Genomic DNA, 20,647 nt, shown 5'->3' with positions numbered 1-20,647 from the left:
CTTTATGTGATCTAATCTAGTGGCTTAGATAATCTTAAAAATAGAACAGTGATCAGTTAAGTAGATAAATAGGTCTTAATATCAAGCAGAAAGTTAAATGATTTCGTTAAGAGTCATGATACATGGATCTACATTCGACACACACATTTGTAAGATGCTGATGATTTGGGTTGAAGTTTGAAATCTATTATTACTGAATCAGGCCCAAATTACATATTAAGCCATTTTATTACTATGTTGAGTACATTCTTTGAGAAATGTTTTTGTATCCTGAGAGAGTATCAAAAGAGAAAATCCTTTCAACTGGGCCACATTCATGTCTGCTTTATTTTGTTGCTAAATCCCAGGAATGCCAAATAATTCCTTCCTACCTTGATGTGTGCAGTCTCATACAAATGTCCATAGCTGGCCACAAGGGCATAGCTTTGCCAAAGACACTAGACTCTGTAAACATCATCTACACTTTAACACTTTCTGTTTCTTCATCAAATGCATTCAATAAGCCGTTACATTGGTATGGCTAACCTGATCAGACCAGAGTCAATTCTAAGTCTTGTTTTTGAGAGGAGATTTCATTCAACCAAAATATTAAGGAACAACCCTAGCTTTTGCTCCTTTTAGTTCAGACAAAGCTGGAAGAATATTATAACTTCAGTCATATTTTCATCCATGGAGAAGGTAATCATCAAAGCATGCATAATAAGTAGAATTTTGCCACCAATTGAAAAACGGTTGTTAGAATGCTGGCTGCCATGTGGCATTTGTGCCCATGTTTGTGTTTGCAGCTTGGTTCTTCCACATCTTGGATGTTTGTTTTAAACAGGTCTTTGATTAGAAATGCTGGTTGTTCTGCAGTACCTTACTTTACATGAAGAAAAAGAATGGAGGATGTTAAATAGATGCTTTCCCAGGCAAGGGAAGGCCTGCTGTGAGCTTTGCACGGGACACTGTCTCCACCTAGTGCTAGCTGCAGAGAATGAGGCTCCGAGAATGAGCTTTCTGATGCTGTGTTCTAATTTATGTAACACACATGTACTGTCATTATGGCTGGGCCTGCTAGCGCCATTACAGCTAAGGGTCTGTCAGCGCCTCATTTATAATGCAGAATATTAAGAGGGCTATTGCTTTTACATAAAAGCTCATGCTGCGCCAGAACTCTGCAGTCTAATGGTGCCTGCTCTGTGTGAATGTTTAACAGTGTGTGCTGAACTTGACCAGCTCATTCTAAAGACACGCTAATGAGTTGAAGTCACAGAGCCACAACGACCAGAATGATAAATCTTTTCCTTTCTTGAAAAACTTCAGAAATTGACTACAAAGTGATAGTTTTTTATCCAAGCATATATATACATATCTATACATATATATGTATATACATATATACATTTATACATATCTATACATATATACACATATATATGATGTAACTGCCTTATCTATGTAGAATAAAGGTTCTATACTAGTCTTCATACATGAAGATTAGTACTACTTGCTACTTTCCTCTTCACTTGGACTAAAACACACGACACAACTTCAGGGAGGGGAGACTTGTTTTTTTGATTCACATTCCAGAAGACATCAGACCACCCTGGCATGGACAGCACAGTGGGGGAGCAGATCACTCAGTGGTGGCCGGGACATCTGGCTGGTTGTGTCACAGTGACAGGTAAGAAATAGAGAGGCCAGATGTGGGACTGGCTGACAGCCTTCAAGGCCTGCCCTATGTCCTATATCCTTCAGCTTGGACCATGTCTGGGAATTTCCACAACGTCCCAAACAAATGCTCTTTGCTAGTGACCAAATGCGTAGAAACATTTATCTGTGGGAGACGTTCAAACCATAACATAATATACTGGCCTCCGTATATTCATGGCCATATGCTCTAGAGCAAAGTGCATTTGACCCAAGTCAGTAAGTCCCCGTATTCTTAACATCCCATCCAACATCCGATGCTATTCAAGACTTCAGAGTCTCTACTGAAACTCAAGGCGATCTCTTAACTGTGAGTCCTTGTAAACTCTAAACAAACAAACAAACAAACAAACAAACAAACAAACAAATGCTTGCAATATGCAGTGGCACACAACAAACAGGCCCATTTTAGAAGGGAAGAATGGGATAGCAGATGGACCAGACCAAAACTCAGCAAGGCAAGCTCCAAGCCCTGTGGCTGATATCCATAGCTCGTGGTACTCAGCAGTTTTCCAGTGCTCCTGTGAAGCCGGTCCCCAGGCACTGGCAGCACCCTTGGGTGCTTTCCTCAGCTTGGCGCTTTCTCCGACAGGTGTCTTCCCATTTCGGACCTCTCCAACCCCTCAGGGTCTCCCGTGCCCTCGGGCTTCACTCCTACGTCTTCACACCCTGGCCTCCCAGGGCCTCCCTAGAGAAATCCAGCTCTGCTGCACACACTAGCCACACTGGCATCTTTACCGTGCGCCTCAGTGAGTCCATCAGGGTTTTGTCCTACACCCCTGTGCAGATGTAGCCTCGCCCCCTACGTCACAGGTTCTGCTGTTTCTGTCCAACCCCGGGGAGGGTCCCTGGGCGGCTCCTTTCGAGCGAGACACCTCCGCGCTCTATCTTTTTAGGCCGTCTCCTTTAAAATGAAAGTTCTTCAAATAGTTTACATGTTTGCACCCTTGATTGGTGAGATCTTGGCGTCCATGAGCTACCTCCCCTGTCTACCCAGTGCAAGTGCTTGGCTTTCCCCTAATGGCACCGACCACTTTAACAATTAGTTATGTCGCTCCAACCTGCCTTGTCCACAGTCTGCAACTCTGCGTCCACACTTCTTTCCTTACCCAGAGTCGTCCTCTTTCACCTCATTCTGCTCCATCTCCCTTTTTCATTCTCATGATAAACCCATTAAATGTGTGAACAGTAACCACACCACAGCCTAGATGTCTTTGCTGCTTTAGACGTTTTGCCAACAAATAAATTAGTTCATTATTTTACAACCACACACACACACACACGCACACAAACACACACATACAAACACACACGCACACACACACACACACACGCACACACACACAGCTGGGCAATTTCATACACTATGGAATGCAGTGTTATCACACCTTCCCATCTCTGCCTCTCCACCTGCTCCCCTGACACCCACCCACCCTCCCAACTTGAGGTTTTCTTTTTCTGTACCCAGCTGAGTTCAGCTTAATGCTAGCCACATGCTCAAGGCTGTGGAACCACCTGCTAGAGCATGGGCAGGCTTACCAGGAGTCATACCTCTGAAGAAAAACAAACTCGGTCTCATTCCGATCCCTAGGACACAGGCAAGTTCATCAGGATGGCACACAGCCTCTAGTCTAGACCAACTGTCAGTAGAGCCTCTGTTCACATCAGACCTGAACTAGACCTTGAATGTTCTCATTTCTCCTGGTATTTTGATCGTCTAGATTTATATCACAAAGGCCCACGATATTCCCTCGGAATTTTAGAGCTCTTCTGGACTGCAGCTTCCATACACTGTCAAATTCCTGGCACTGATTTCTGATGCCTATAAATATTTGGTCACGTTAACGACATCAATGACCCCATTTTTTTTCAGTATTGCTTACTTTTCCTTATTTGCGACTAAACACATGAAAGAAACAATGCCAAGGGGAAGGGGTCACTTTTGGTCTCTGTTCCAGAGGCCATCTCGGTGGGAGAAGTTGGTGTGTGGCAGGCACATGCAGCTGATCTCATCACAGCAACAGAGTACAGGTCCAGCCTATAACCTTCAATACCTTCCTCTGTGGCCCCTATGTAGGCCTGTTTCAAAGATTCTCTCACCTACAAAAACAGCACTTCAGTCCAGTGTATCAAGTGGATCCAATGTACCAAATAGTTCCAGTGTACCAAAGGGATCCAGTGTACAAAAGGAATCCAGTATACGTGAATCTAGTACACATACAATAACCTACAGAAAGGTTTATATGCTCAAGTGGTGTGTGTGTGTGTGTGTGTGTGTGTGTGTGTGTGTGTGTGTGTTGCCTTGACATTTCAGGAGTCGAGTATCTCCTTCTACCAAGTAGGACCTGAGGATTGAGTTTATGTTATCAAGCTTATTGGCAAATATTTTTACCTGCTGAGCCATCTCGCCAGAAGTATGCCTAAGGTTTGACCTGTGCTAAAGGATTTTTAGGAGGTATGATATCAGTAGAAATTAAAAAAAAAAACGTAAAATTGAACTGAGAAGGGAGAAAAAGTACTGGAGAGTATGTTATGGATGTCTGTAGTTTCAGAAGAAAACTCATCCTGTCCACCTTCCATCCAGGTTTCCAGAACTTTCTAGTCTTGATGAGAAGGTGAGGACATTTACTTAGTGGCTCCTTCTTGTTTTCAGCTGCTGATTAAAGCTTGCCACAAAACTCACTGTCTTACCCTCATGAATTATATTACTGCATCTTCCAAGGTCTTCCTAGTTAATGATGGTAAGTCCATAGTTCATGCCTCATAGTGGATGACTGGTTTTCCCCAGAAAGGAACTCACTCTGGCACCTGTTTTAGTGGGTATGAGAAGTGTATGCCAATGCCTTGTTGTATTGCATGAAGCAAATGAGAAACGTGGCTTTGCTGGAAAATGGGATGGGCCCAACGTGGCCTTGACACCCTGTTTAGCTTCTAGAGTAAGAATACTACAAAGCCAGGCGAGTTTGGCAAGGCACATAAACTGAGCCCTATACTGTATCCCACCTTTTGAGCACCCCAGCTTCTGTGGATATCCAAACCTCACAGGGGTACGACGGTCTATTACTTCATCTGGCAGATTACCATAAAGTGAGTAAAAAGGATTGACCGTGGGGAGGAGAGGAAAACCCGAGGGACCGAAATCCTGAGGGAATGTGCGCTGTTGACATGGTCATGGCCGTGCCAAGGATTCTAGCCTCGGATCCATGGGAGAGTGGAAAAGCCTTCCACAATCACAGGTTGAGGCTCAGAGGGATGCCAAAGCCTTCCAGTGTGTAGGCACGTGTAGAAAATGTCCTCCATAGCCTTCTACATCCCCCCTGGAAGTTTACTGCTCTCCTCCAGAGAGTGCCCCTGCCGAGCTCAGTTAAACCTCCTTGATCTAGCAGTCTAGCACAAACCTTGCCTTCATGATCCAGTTGTTTGCAATAACTCAGCCTCCCTGTCCAAGTGTATATAATAAAATTGATTATTGAGATTCTGGGAGGGTGGACTGTAGGAGGGAACAGCAGTGTCTTGTTTCAGTCAGGCCAATCCCTGGAGCCATGCAAAGATGTGGCAGTTAACAAATTCAACCTCAATTCTCACAACTCCCATTAGTCTTTGGACTCTAGTGGGTAGGCATCAACATCCTTTCTCCATTTGTTTCAAATATATCTGGGCCAGCGTTTTGACTGGTATGGGCTACTTTACCAATGGCTTTGTTCCTGGCAGGTACCAGCCCTGAATTTCCTTGCCTTGTCAGATTCTCACTGCTACTGCTACACTTATCCATTTACTCTTTGGCGGGGGATGGGGGCACAGAAGTTCATAAAGACTTCTTGGCTTCATTCCTTCACCTCTTCAGCGTAGGAGCCATTTTTAGTTCTCATGGCAATGAATAGTAGTTCTCCAGTCACGACTGTCCCATTGGGCTGCCCATCTAATGACATGAGACATTCAGAGTAGCCGACAATGCTAACTGAAGGTTCTACAGGCTAGTTCAGATTTCTGTATCCCTGGGCAGAAGTCTCTCACAGGAAAATCAATCTGAGGACACTGCAAAGCCTGAGGCTTTGTGAGCAAGGGAATGAATTTTGAATTGGGTCACTGGAAGTAAGGGCCAGCCTTCTGCTACCATTGGTCTCAGGACCTGAAATTCTAGTTATTGAAGATATAATGCTAAAGCTTTCTTGGTCACTACATATGTTGACCTTTTAGGATAACAGCCCAAACATCCGTAACCTGGATGGACCTCGGGTTCAGATTTCAACATCCCTGCTGCATTCTGTCAAGCTTCTTCTGATGATGTATAATGTTAGAGAAGAGAAGCTTGTGATTCACTGTCTCACCTTCTTGTCCTTGAAACAGTATTCTGAAGAAGTTTTAGGTGTGATGTCAAGTCAATGAACATTCTGCAAAAAACACTCACTCTGGGCTTCTTGCCTACTCTGTTGTCGAGAGCCTCTTCTGTAGTGGACGGTCTAAGGTGTGCATTAACATAAGAAATAAAAATCAAATGCTTTGGATCTTCTCCGTAAGTCCTTCAACAAACTCTCCCCTCAAAATTCCATGTCCCTTAACCATGCTTTCCAGTTTTGTTTTCTTATCTTCATCAGCATGTCAAACTCTTAATCTGTGTTGTTATATCAATACATTTACACCCCTCTTGTACCTATATGTTTTCTACAAAGTGGGTGTCCAGTTGGGATGAATGGTATTTGGCACTATTCTTCATACCTATAGGAAGTGGGAGCACAGAGCAGTCGTGCCAACTGAGAAGAGCTAACATAGCATATTAACCTATTTGCAAGCCAGCCTTGTGAACTGAGTCTCTATCAGTTTATATTTATAGCAAATGTTCTGCAATGACTTCTTTACTGTCCTGAAATAAAGTCCACACTTGAGCTGGCCTTGCCGTTAGTAATAACAAAGCTAATCAAATAAGGATAACTTTAAAGTAAAAGCAATATGTATTTCAACTATCACGTGTCTCTGCAGAGCTCTTTAACATGCATATGCTTGCAACTATGCATAGACTCTCCAGAGTATGCGAATTACAGACACCAACAGTATGAAATCATGTTGTACTGGTAGCTCAGATCGTGTGAGGGCAATAGGGTGAGTATGAAGGCAAGAGAATGGCTGTATTGATGGACTGTGACTCTTACCTGGGTATAAAAGGAACTGCTGCTCTGTCAAGAAGGTTAGGGGTATGGAAGTGTGGTAGGTGCAATGACTTGGAACAGCTGGTGTTTCTAAACATCAGGGAATAGTTTGGGGACAGGTACATGGAGGAAGAATAACAGAAAGGGCTAAGAGGAGCGGGAACTAGAGGCTTCCTACCTCTGGGCCCAGCACGATTTGACATGTGGAGGATAAAAGTGCCACACAAAAACATGTCCAAAGAAACAGGCTCTTCAACATTAGATATTACATATGGTTTTGATGGGGGTAGGTGGCCTTAGAAACTTCCGAGTCTCTAAGGATCATCATCTCTTCTTGAAAAATGGGTGCTGTACTGTCCTTATAATCACTTACTCTCAGTGATGAATTAGATTAAGAACTGTCCATAATTTTACCCCTATATCACTTTGGCTTATATACAGTGATCAGTCTCCTGCCACAATATTATATTTTATTGGTTAATATTGATTTAGGAGTGATATATCTTTAATTATAAGTAACACTGATATATTTTTAAACAGCCAGTGACTGAATTTATTATGAAGGTTTTCAACTTGCCACAGAAATAATTAACTGTTTTTTTTTCCTATTTCATGTTTATATAGCAGAAAAATTCTCTTTTTCATGACCTGTTAAATTACATGGGTGAGAACATGCTTTCTACTTTCTATATCTATATTTCAAGTCTGAAAATTTTCAAAAATTATATTTCCAAAATTCTTTTACCAGTAATAGTTACATACACACTGTACCCTCATTTTTAATCTTTTCTATAGTAAATGTTTAATTTGCTTTTCTATTTTTATCTTTGTTGCAGTTATGTGAATCGGTACTTATTTACTGTTCTGTTCTTCTTAAAAATAATTATTTCTTATTTTAATACTTAATATTTAAAAGGGAACTCACACTAAAAACTAATTTGGGGATTTAAGAAACCATAAACAATTATATCATAATTAGGGATTTTACTGTTTTTAATTTTATTTTTATTTAAAAAAACATTTTCAACAATTTTACTGAAGCTTTATTTTCTAAAATTTTTAATTTTATCTTAATATTATTTCATCCCATCTATTTTCTATGAGACATTCAAATTTTTTTCAAAATAGTTCTTTAATAAAGTGCTTTCTTGTTTTACCTTCTCTAGCTCTTTGATGAGATTTGTTTAACTTTATTTTATGTGTATGAGTGTTCTGCTGGCATGCGTATCTGTGCACCACATGTGCCCTAGAAGGCCAGAGGGGGCAGTGGATTCCCTGGAGCTGGAGTTACAGATAGTTGGGAGCATCTCAGGAAGAGCAGCCATGCTCTTAACTGCTGAGCCATCCCTCCAGCCCCACTGTTTAACTCACAGACAGCCTTTACAGTATAAATTCGCTTTGACTGTAATTCTAGGTATGTCCTACAAGTTTTCACGCAAATAATTTTAGCTGTTTCCCAAATAGCTATTGGTCATGTTTTTTTTCTCCAACTAGTAAAATAGAATTTTGAGAAAGATACTGTGCTTTAAAAAAACAAACAAACAAACAAACAAACAAACAAACATATTGTTGCGACTGTAAAATTTGATCATTCCTGTGTTTGTTTGCCTGCATCATTAACCACAATACATGTAAAAATTAAAAATGGTTTATTTGTTTTTATCTGTTTATTTTTGATGTGTGTGTATGGACAGTGTGTGTGTGTGTGTGTGTGTGTGTGTGTGTGTATTTGAGGGCCTCAGTGTGTGGGTGCATAGGTCAAAGGACACCCTTGGGTGTTGGTTCTCTTCTTACACTTGAGGTGGAGTCTTTCTCGGGGTTGGCGGCTGCACTGTGTACCCCACACAGAAACTACACATGGAAGCTAGCTGGGCTGCAAGCTTCTGAGGTGTATCCTGTATCTGTCCCTCCTCTCTCTGGGCTTACAGACATGGGCTACCACACCCAGCTTTTATTTCTTCTTTCTTTTTTTTCTTTCGATCTTTCTTCCTTTCTTTCCTTCTTTCTCTCTCTTTCTTCCTCCCTTTCTTTCTATCTTTCCTTTTTTATTTTCAATTTATATGTTCACTTTATATACTGACTGTAGGCCCCTCCCTCCTCTTCTCCTGGTCCCACATGCCCAGCTTTTACACGGGCTCAAATTTAAGTCATCACTCTTGTACCATCTATGTGAGGCTATACTGAAGCTTACTTTTTTTTCATATGTGACAAACATTATTACTAATACTATAGGCATTGTTGAGAGAGACATAATCTGTAAGCAGACTATAATATGTGTAAGTAGTAATAATTACATTTACTAATTTTAATAATAAAATATTTGAACCAATTGTTGGTTTTCAGGACAAGATCTGGCCTTGTGATCCTCCTGCCTCAGCTTCCTGAGTGTTGGGGAAATAGGTGTTTACCACTCTGCCGTGATATTATTTATTGTTTAAAGATTAGATGCTTCAGATTTGCCTAGCATGTGTGAGACCATGGATTCAATACTCAGTATTTAATATATATTTTTAAACTTAAAATTTTTAATTTTTAAAAATTTAATTTAATAAAAAATTAAAAAAATTTAATTTTAAAATTTTAAATAAATTAAATTTAAAAATATATAATTAAAATTCATTTAATAGCTTGAAACCTGCTTTGATGTCATAATTTTCTCCACAATAAGTGTGTGCATATTAGCTTTTCTTTGCTTGTCCAGGAGTTTCACTGAAGTTTTCTATTTTCCCTGGTATTCCTATTTTTGTCTTGTTATTTATGTCACTGTCATTGTAAATAACTCTTACACTTTGTCTTATGGCTTAGATGTTTTCTGTTATGACAGTGCCAATTTCGGCTCAATTTGATCATTTTCCTTCTTTTTACAATTAATGCATTTATGTCTAAATTACGTTCATTTGAGTTCTTGTAAATAGCAAATGACCAGATGGGGGATTTTAACTCAAACTGAGTCTTTTCCTGGTACATAGCAGATATTCAATAAAAATCAGTAATGTCGAATGGCATTTAGCCTTCTACACCCCACTTTGTTTTCTGCTTCATTTTACGTGGGCAGTAAGGCATAAAGGGACCAGCAAGCCTGGCCAGTGGGAACACCCCAAAGTTGAAAATTCTCTGTGGAACAAGCTTACATTCCTGTGGCCAGTCTTGCCCTGTGGCCAGCTTAATGAGGTTGTTTGACTTTCGTATAAATCTTTAAGTTCCTGGATCTGGTCAACCTTCTGAAAAAAAAAAAAATGTTCACGTACTTTTTGAATTTCAATGTAAAAAGTTCTTGCTAATTTTGTTGTTTACTGAAAAGAGGTATAAAAAATATTTCACTGTGGAAACAAGTCGATCTGGTCTTTTCTTGTAATCTCTCAAATTTTACTTCATATATTTTGAAACACAGGTCTTAGGCACACATATGATCAGAATACTATGTTTCTCTAGGAACGTCAGACTTGTCATTATGTAGAAACTCAGTCTACTTCTCGTAAAAGTTTCTGGTATTCATTGACAATAAAATGATCCTGAAATTTTGGTTATTAGCTGTCTGGTATGTCTTCTTTGCATCCTTTGGCTTTCTGGGTTTCTACATTCTTGGGATGGAGCCAATAATCAACTCAGGATGTCTGTCAGACAGCACCCTCTCTAAGCTGAAGTAGTTAGCCTTCTCTCTTCTAACTACACATGGACCTGAATCGCAGTTTGGTTTCTGTTTTTCATGCCTTATCTCTCATCCCAGTATTTTAATCGTTTATAGTGGCTTTGTTGTCCTTATATTCTCTCCATTTACTGCTTTATACATTGTTCTATTTCCATTGTTTTGAAGGGTAGTGTTATTGTAATGACCTCGAGCAACCTAACTTGCATACATGAATGCAAAGTTAATGAATGTTTTGGCTTCCCTCAAGTAATAGAACATTAGAATAGCTAACTTCAACTTTACGACTTATGATATGATGAATTACTTATTGCCGTATGTTTAGGTTTTATTGTTAAAAATCTCCACAAGATATTAACACTTTGTGTGCATTCAATATGTATTTCTATTTCTACTTATCCTAACTTTTCATATTACATCTCAGGTCCTCCACTTATGGTTGCTTTCCTTCTGGCTTGCATGCCTTTCAGTTAGGGCCTAGTAGTTAAGTTTCACGTATCAAAATGCCTTTACTTTGCCTTTGTTCATGGCAGGCTGCTCCCCCATATTCTTTGGCCCTTACTTGTAAAATGAATAGAAAAAAGTGCGGCATTAAATTAGCTAGAGTCAGATGGATGGACTATATCCTCCAAAATGACTGGGTCCTGCTGCTTCTTGAAATGTTTGGGGAAGAATGTACTTAGCAAGCAGGGAGCTCAAATTAAGCACAACCCATTTCACTTCAAGTCTGCATCTTTCTCGTTTGAAAGACCCGTATGTCCGATCCCATCTCCGTATAATTGATTTGGAGGCTTGACATTCGTATTGTGGAATTCATAACTGTTTGAGCACTGTGTTCATTAATTTTATTCCAGATTTGATCTTTAATTTTATGTTGTATCTATTGTCTGTAATGTACTCAGGTGACAGGGGGAGGAGTATATGGTCTCTGCCAAATCTTACAGTTTGAGTATAGGCTGTAAGAGAAGAGAGACTAAAGCAGAAAAGGGAGGTCAAGGTGGTGAATAAAGGAGAGAGATGAAATCCACATAACAAGCTTAAGTATCCAAGCAGTAAAGGCCGAATGTTGACGGAAAAGGAGTCAAGTTTGAATAGGCCTGAAAATTGAGTCATATTGAGTCTAGGAAAATCATCTATCAATCACTGAACTGAGTGTTCAGTTCTTTCACTTTCACGACAAGAGGTATTCGAACTACAATGATGACTAACAGAAGAGTAAGAAATGCAAACACTATGGAAATACAAAGGTGGCTTCACAGCGTCTCAGCCTACACTCTTGCCTAAAATCCTTGGCAGCTGATTTGAGAACTCCTCCATGCTATTGTCACTTTCTAGATATTATGTATCCTACAAGGAAATCAACAACATTTGATAAGATGTAGTTCATTAACTACAGGTTTTCATGTATTCAAGGACATCAGTATTTTACAAAACATATTAAAGCCTCATAAAAACAGAGGGCTGATACATTCTCTTGGTTTTTTTTTTTTTTTTTCTCAATTCACTGGAGTGGTTTATAGGAATGAACTCTTGTGTTATTTTTCTCAAACCTTGAAGAAAACTTATAAATTGAGAAATTACAGTTCTAAATCTTCAAAGACAAGGAGTAATAGATTTTTCATAGTCAAGGATGAAATCATCAGAATTAGCAAGTTTAAAGAGGCTTAAGATTTTGGAATGTATTACAGGATAATGATCTTAAACTACTAAGTCAAAATACAGAGAGACCAATGATAGAAAAAAATTTAAAGTACATGTTTTGTTGATCTGTTGAGACATAACTTTTTTTCCCGTGACTGAAGGTAATAAAATTCAGGTACTGTGGAAATATGAAGACACAGGACAGGACATTGTATCTACACATGGATCAGGAACCTTTACCAATAATGTAGTCTTCTGAAATTTTATGCAAACTCAGAAATTATTTTAAAGAAAGGAAAAGAAAAGAAACAGAACAGATTTAGTTATTTACCACTGACAAACAGATGGAGTGGGGCCAACACAATGGAGACGCTGTAGCCATTGGTTAAGAGCTGGCTTCTGAACCAATATATGTCTCTGTGTGAGAGATGAGTGAAAGAGAAGGCAAGGGGAATTATCCACTTAAGGGCGCACAGAGGCCCTTCAGGGGTCTCCTGACAAGACAGCTGTGCTGTAGAGTAGCATAAAAACAGAGAAGACCAATGAAGAAATGAGTGGGAAGATCAGAATTCCAACCGAGAAAATGGAGGAGGAAAAACAGCCCCAGCCAGTTTAATTATCCACGTTTTTCTTGTCCTTCATTATCCTGAGGCTGTATTTCACTATTTGCCTGAAGGACAAAGTGAATGTCTTGAATGGGAAACCAGACATGGTGGCAAACCTCTATGGTCCCAGCATCTGGGAACCTGAGGCAGGAAGATTCCAAATTTAAGACTATATTAGGTAGTACCAGGTCAGCCAGGACTATATAGTGATTCTTTGTCTCACAAAACCAATCAACCAAATACCAAAAAACCAAAATAAAAGAACCTGTGAGGACAAACATTAAGATATCTTAATATTTTTGGTGCAGGCGTGTGGGTATGTTTGTGTGTGTGTACGTGTGTGTGTACATGTGTGTGTGTGTTTTGTGTGAAGACCACTGTGTTCCTTTGAAGGGCAGAGGACAACATGTGGAAGTCAGTCTCTTTTTTTTACCACATGGGTCCTGGGGATTGAATTCAGGCCATTACCCTTGGTGGCAAGCACTTTTACCTGCTGAGCCATCTCACCCACCCAAGAATTAAAGTATCATAAAGGAAGAGTTGATCTTAGTAGCTCAGATATTTGGAAAGCTAATTTTTTATTTCTGAGTGTACCAAACCCAAAAGAAACAAAAAATTCAGAATTCAAACAACAAAGAAATGTCTTCCAATTCATTTCACACGGGGAACATCCTCTAGGAATGTTGATACCACCCTTGATTAAGTTGATATAAGAATTCTACATGTTAATTCCAGTTACAACTATTTGCAAACATCCTAAGGAAAACATTAGCTGACCGAAGTCAGCAGTCTATAGGTGTTGCAGCTCACCATGACCGGTTTGAATAAATGTCAGTTGGCCTTTTCCCAGGAATGCAAGCTTGGTTTAAAACAAGAAAATTTATTAATGTAATTGACACATAGATGAATAAAACAAGTAATACAAACACAAATACATTCCAAAGAGATTTCCATAGTACAACATACATCTAGCTCTTCAAAAGGATTGTTCAGATCAAAGCTATGTTTTCCTCAGTCTCTGAGCTACTACCATACCCCTCCTTACATCCTAAAGCTGTATCAAAATGGGAATTCCTGAACCTTGCATAGCATATCTACATCCCAAACAAAATTTGAAGAGCTTACTTAAATGTGCCTGAAATGGCAGAGGGCCAACAAAAGCCAGTATACAAAGAAGAACAAGATGGAGGAGCCTGCCCTATGGGATACCAAGAGTTACCTGATAGTCACCAGACATGAGGATACCGTGCATGGTGGACAAACTGACGTGCTGGAGAGAATCGAACTCACGAAGCTGGAATGTAATTATGATGTTTTTCAGAGTAGGCACGACCGATGGCTGGCAGGGGCCACCATGCCGGTTGCAAATGCGGTTGGGAGGAAAGAAGGGGAAAAAATGATGGGAAGAAAGGGAAGGGAGGGGTGGGAGCAAGTTCTGATTTTGCTGAATATCATCTTTGATCACTCTTTCTCCCATTTACTCTTCCTGCTCCATTTAACCTCGGTGGATAGCGAGTGCATTACCCAATCAAGCTAGCTGTGCTCAGGGAGCCATCCTTGCTCCCCTCCCCACAACACTAATCTTCATATTTGCTGTGTACACTCTTCCTGTCCTTTGCTGCTTTAAGGCCAGCACTCTTCCCAATGGAGCTGGACCCCAACATCCAAACAAACAAATAAAACAAAACAAAATACCCTAACTGGATTGACACAGTATTGCCACTATAGCCTAAGCCCTCAGGCCTGCGGTGTGGCCTCAATAACTAAGGGTCTCCTCTTGTGAGAGTCCCTTGCTGCTCCTGTTTACATTACTATGATTTTCTAGTTGATTGCTAAGTAACTTTCTGGTGTGCTTAAAAGTATAGAATTTCCTGTCCAGTTCATAGTTTTATTTCTGTGCCTAGGATAATCAGTAACTGCTTGAAGAGTATATGAATTAATACTGTGAGTAAAAGTATAGGCGAATAAATATAAAGTCACTAAATTCCACAATGGAAATGTCTGATAGGTGTTCATTTTTACTTCACATCTTATTCTGCTTTTTAATATCTCCTCAGTGTAGTCATGATATTATATTAAGATAATATTTTATTATATTATTCTTTTCACACATTCTTCTTTTACTTTACACTGACTAAAAATACTCCACACAAAAACAGAAGCAAAGATACTTGAGGTTAATTCACTTCTACTTTTCTGGAATGTTTCTTTCCTTTGATACTTTAAAAAAAAAGATCAGTTTAAAATTTTAAAAGTTGGATACTTTTTAAAAAGTGATCAGATTTAAATTAAAAAAAAATGAAATGCCAAACAAAACACAAACAAAAGCCACAACACAAAAACACGAAAAAAATCTAGAATTCTTTGGAACAACTCAGATCTCTAATAAATTTCTGTTGAATGAATGAAAGATTAAAGGTACGAAAATTTCATACTGTGTATTGCTCTTTTATCTTTTCTTGTCTGTCTGAAGGAGTTTGACTGGCCAATAGAAGGCCTACTGGTGCCCAACAGCCCTCTCATGAAGAGGCCGGTTTGTAAGACACTAGAGCAGCGTGTCCCTGTGAGACTCCGTGTTCTGAGGAACGGAGACAAGAAAAACAGCAGAACCCTCGCGATTGTCCCGGAAGGCTCATCTGGATGGAAAACACAGTAAGAGCAACAATCAAGTCATGCTCACCCTTCAGGGCAATTTTCAGGTTTTATAGACAAGCGCCTTCTTCATCTTGAATATTTTCTGGAGGAATTACATATTTACTTACGCAAGAGTCCTATTTGAAGATGAAAACAGACGCACAATTTCGTTTAGTTTGTACGTCAGGAGCTTAAATGAATCTCTTGTGTTTTCATCTATACAGGAAAAGAATACGGGGCTGCAATGTGAAGAGCTGTCTGTATTTTCCATGAGCACTTTGGTTGGAGTTGTATTAGTGTGTGGAGAAATGAGTGAATTCACAACATGCTTATTAAATTTAGCTTTCAAGTAGCTTAATTGTTATTATAAATAATTATTCTTACATCTTTGTGTTAAGACACAATTCTCTGAAGTAGTAGGAAGCATTGATCTGTAGTCTTAAGTTACCATGTGATTCAAATCAAGCTATCCCAAGTGTCAGTATTTCTCTACCGCTGAGCCAAATCACCTGCTGTATGTTTCTATTCCACGAGAAAGGGAATCTTGGATGCCAAAAAGCTTTGGTGGAAAGAATGAGTTAAACACATTGTTTCTCATATAATTACCAGCAACGTTACTTCCTGACCTTTCTTCTGAGATATCTAGGATATCCGAGGCTGCAGATAATGGTGCAATATTGCTCTCTTCACATCGGTTAAATATACTTCATACATCACTGAACAATGAGGAACATTCAGGTTGGCTGTCCACTGAACTGCCTGGAAAGATGATAAAGTAAAAAATTAATCTTCAAAGTAAAGTCAAGCCTGAAATTGAAATCTTTGACGCATACATCTCATAATTAGCTCATTCTGCTTGATGTAAGATGTGAGGGTAATGCCCTTAAAAGGGGGGAATAGCTTTTTTTCTAAACACCCGAAGTCAACAAATCATTTCTATCCCTTTCCACATGTATGCTTTCCCTCCTTACTTTGTATCTTTAATTGTAATTATAAATTACACAGCTCACATCCCATCACCTTTTTGTTTAAAGTTCTTAGCACAGTCAAGAAATTCAAAAGTACTTAGAGAGGTTGGCAAATTTGAACAACTATCCTGGCAGAGAATATGTGGACCAGTGTTGAGGGCTCTGCTCATGAACAATGTGATTCCTCAGATATTAGAAAGCCAGTTAGTTCACCACCTCAGTCCATAGTACCCGAATAATTAAAATGCCCTGGCATTTGAGACAATCCTTCCAAACAGAGATCAATGTTCCTTTGCTGACTGAGGCAGTTTTGTGCATGATCGTCTATAGTGAATCCTCAGCTATATGGAAATACTGGCTAACAGAAGGTTTAGATAGAAAGACACAGCTAAGGCAAGAGCATGCTTAGGTGGCCCATCTCCAGAAGGGACATACTGGAGTCTGTGTAATGGCATCCCAAAGTTAGACAACTTATTGGGCTTCCTCTAATAGAGCCAAGCCAAATATCTTCCAGAAGAAAAGAGTCTGACACACGGAATACTTTGCTCTTATCAACATGAAATCTATTTATTTATTTATTTATTTATTTATTTATTTATTTATTTATTTATTTATTAATTAAAAGTTGAGCTAGTAGAATAATGATAGAAATCCACGTTAGCACCATCCTGCTTGGGCCGAAAGCTGTCCTCCGGCCATGTAACAAGTCACCACGGATGGTTTTAAGGGTTTGCTCTTGTTGGTTCCACCATCTACAAAGCCAAAGGGAGACAGCACCTGCCTCTCTGTACCATGATAACTCACTGTTCTGTTGCATACTTCAGCATGTGGGCTGCCTTCTCTGTCACACCCAGGGTTAAAGCATGAGAGAGCCATTTCCATATCACCACTAAATGCCTACAGCTGATGCCAAAGCAGTGCTCGAGACTGAATAATTAACTGCATTTGATCTATTTTTTCATTTCCTAAAATTTCAGCAATTACTAAAACTGCACAGAAAAGTTCACTGTCTTGAAAATCAGAATGAAGATATGTTTCAATCAAGCATTCTTTTTTCTGATCATTATTGTTTAAAAAAATTTAGGTTTAGATTCATAGTAGAATAATTAATTAAGTAATAAAACATTACATAAAAAGTGAATACTATCGCTAAGGTTTTTTTCAAGCTGATAAATCTACATTTCAGGGTGTTCAGCACTGTGAGTAAAGCATCATAATATTGTAGATAGATTTTCTTATATAGATTCCTGACAGAATGCATGTTTACTTAGTATTCCATGTCATTCAGTCTACAGTTTTCTATTTAATTATGAAATAAGAATTTTAATATTTAATTATGTTAAAATTTGAAATTGTATCTTCTAAAGGAAGGCAAATTATTGGGAGCAAATCATGATAACAGGTCTCACCTCCTTTCCATGCTAAGACATGTTATAGCTAACCCACAACATCAGTAACATGCACGTGCCTTGAATTATTTGTTCCAGAAATGTTAATGCGGAAAGGAAAAAGAAAAGTCACGCCTTGAACTATTCAGAAACAGAAAGAAACCAGATTGAATCTCACCACCTTTTGGAGAGGTAAATGTTTACTATTGGGAATGTAAAGATGGCATGTGAATACTTGAGTGGTCATGCCTAACAGCTAGCACACAAAATATTTCTCTATATAAGTTATGAATATAATGACTATACACATTTTAATCGTATAATACCTATATGCCTATAGGTAGATGTATGCGTGTGTCTATTTGTATATTGTGTTGTGTGTGTGTTGTGATAGGAAGGCGAAGCTAATTTATACAATCTCCTCCCAAAATTCAAGATGGGAAATTGCAGAAACCAGAAAAAAAGGGGGCTGGCATTTTAATCTAGATAATGTGACTTCAGAAGACACATTCATTATTAGGTGTTAGAAGCCAGTTATTGTCTGCTCTAAGCTTTGATGTTGGCTAGCATGGAAACTAGCGTATGAGGGAAAAGTGCACAGAACACTGCTGGTCTCAGCCCTCTGCAGCCAAATTCAGCACTAAAGCCAGGGTTTCAAAACAGGGCAAAGGATAAAGGAAGAGTAGTTAACTGCCTGTTCCTTCCTCTGCTCTGTGGCCCGAATGCCCTAAAGCAGGAGGCTCCCACAGGTGAAGATTCACTCTAGGAAAATATGAGTGAGGGAAGAGATGCTGGTATATCATGGGCTGCACTGTAACCTCACAGATGTGCAAAGACAAACGAGATGACATTGGATTAGCTCTTTTGGTTATCAGTCAAACAGAAGCAGGGCAACCCCACCAACTGCTGTGAGTGCTCTCACTCAGTATCCACTGGTCCATCAACTGGAGCATGAGTTCATATGCTTCATATGCCTTATTTCCTCAAGACCCCCTCAAGGAAATAACTGGTGTCGTTGTCTGCTTAATTGCAAAACCAATTTATGTAACTCTTGTTTCAGGTGCACTGACATTTTAAATTTACCTTCTGCTGCTTGGAGGAGGCTTTTCAATGAAAAAGGGAAGGAACTTTTTTCCCTGACGGACCTACAGAGGGGGTGTGGGATCGGAACTGAGAGGGCATGGGCACAGCCGAGGAAACACCCTTCGTTGCAAGGCTCCTAGGCTTGCCACACTTATTCTTTTCAGAATTCCCACCAAGGAGTCAATCGAAAAGCTGATCAGTAGCCTTGCTGCCTTCCTAGGCAGGTCAGGCCTGCATGACTAATTATGATACATAGATATGCCAATCATGCCTCTTTAAAAAGGATATCATTTTCTCCACCACAGAACTAAGGCAGCCCCGTGAGTCACTGCATCTGATTTCTACCTCTGTTGTTGAAGCAGATAGACCCTTGAATATTTTTGAAGTCTATGCAGTATAGTTATTTAAATATTTCTCATTCTCTCGGTTTGAGAAACTATGGCTTTTCATACACTCTACTTGGAGGCTAGAGTAAGCTGAGAAATCTCACACAGTCTAGACTTTCCCATTTGAAGAATTAGAGATATTACCTTAGGTAAAAACATTACTTGCCCTGATTTATGCCTGAAGCTCTTTAAATGAAGAACAAAGCTCATAATCTATTATCAAATCTTGAAGCTGGATGTGGTGGCTCGTGCCTGTAATCTCAGTACTCTGAGAGGCTGAGACAGGAGGATTGTTGCGAGTTCAAGGTCATTTTTTGGCTATATAGTGAGTTCTATGCCATTCTGGTAGGGAGACACTATCTCAAGAAAAATCAACACACACACACACACACACACACACACACACACACTCACACACGGGCAAAACAAAATAAAACAAAAGCTTGGCTGGTGCTCTGAAATCTGAGGTCCTCTTAAGAGAGTCTGAGAGCTGCATACAATGAACAGCACGAGTGGCAGCGGGTGAGAAGGCCTTGCTCCTATTTTGGCAGGCTTTATGTGGAATCTGAATTCTATCACTTCTAAGAGTTTTTGCTTGGTTTTAGTATTTCTGTTTGTATATGATGCTGGAGTTACTTGATGTTTTTGTTTTTGTTTTTTTCAGTTGGGATTTTAGGTGGACTACCTGAAAATAAATAGTAACCAAGGATAAATGTAGCCTAACGAGTAGTATAGAGGAGGCAGCAGGGCACAGGAAGTATGGGTGCAAGAAGGGTGAGATGGAGTAGGGGGTGGGCATCTGTGGTCACCAGTGTTTAACTCATTGCTCTGTGAGTGTGAAGATCGTAATGGAACCAGTTATTAGATTTGATGTCTGGGGGAGAATGGGGAGCCTATTACTCAGGAAGAGGAGTACCTAGGAGAAGGTCTTCTGCATTCTCATGTGAAGAGCTAACTGATGACGACAAAGGTGGCACCAAGGTTCTCTTCAGACCGAGTCAGCATGTCATTATTTTCCTCATCCCCGAGAGACTAAGTGCCAGGTGCAGTGGCCCATCTCTGCACCCCAGATGTCAGGACATGCGGCTGAATGATTTTTGAAGCTTGAAGCCAGACAGGGTTACTAGAGGGACTCTGTCAAGGGGGAGAGTAAGGAGGAAGAAAGGAAGCAGAGAAAGAAAGGTAATGTATTTAAGGGCATTTAAGAAATAGATACAAGGAAAATGAGAAGGTGCCACCTGTAAGATCATTATCCAGAAATTGCACATCGATATTTTGTGCACATTTTTCATGTTGTACAATAAGCTAAAATTACCTTTAAAGAGACATTTTAATTCTGTGTATAGAATTCAATCACTTCCTCTCCTCCTTTTTCTTCCTCCATTTTGTCCCTACCACTCTTTCTCAAAGCTCACCATGTCCCTACTGTGAAGTTGGTAACCTTTTCCCCCTCTGATTAT

At 39.6% G+C, this 20,647-nt stretch overlaps 1 protein-coding gene across 1 annotated transcript in view; it reads left to right on the top strand.

The window, feature by feature from the left end:
- The window catches only part of Dcdc1 (doublecortin domain containing 1), a 367,448-nt gene that overhangs the window by 285,148 nt on the left and 61,653 nt on the right, over nt 1–20,647 (top strand). Inside the window, 3 exon segments of the mRNA XM_055602817.1 lie at nt 9,884–10,007; nt 15,202–15,380; nt 18,779–18,874. Of these exon segments, the coding sequence (XP_055458792.1) occupies nt 9,884–10,007; nt 15,202–15,380; nt 18,779–18,874 (399 nt within the window).

The sequence above is a fragment of the Psammomys obesus genome, unplaced genomic scaffold, assembly GCF_907164565.1.
Source record: "Psammomys obesus unplaced genomic scaffold, mPsaObe1.curated_primary_1811, whole genome shotgun sequence".
Taxonomy (NCBI): domain Eukaryota; kingdom Metazoa; phylum Chordata; class Mammalia; order Rodentia; family Muridae; genus Psammomys; species Psammomys obesus.
This window is presented reverse-complemented; position numbering and strand designations above follow the sequence as displayed.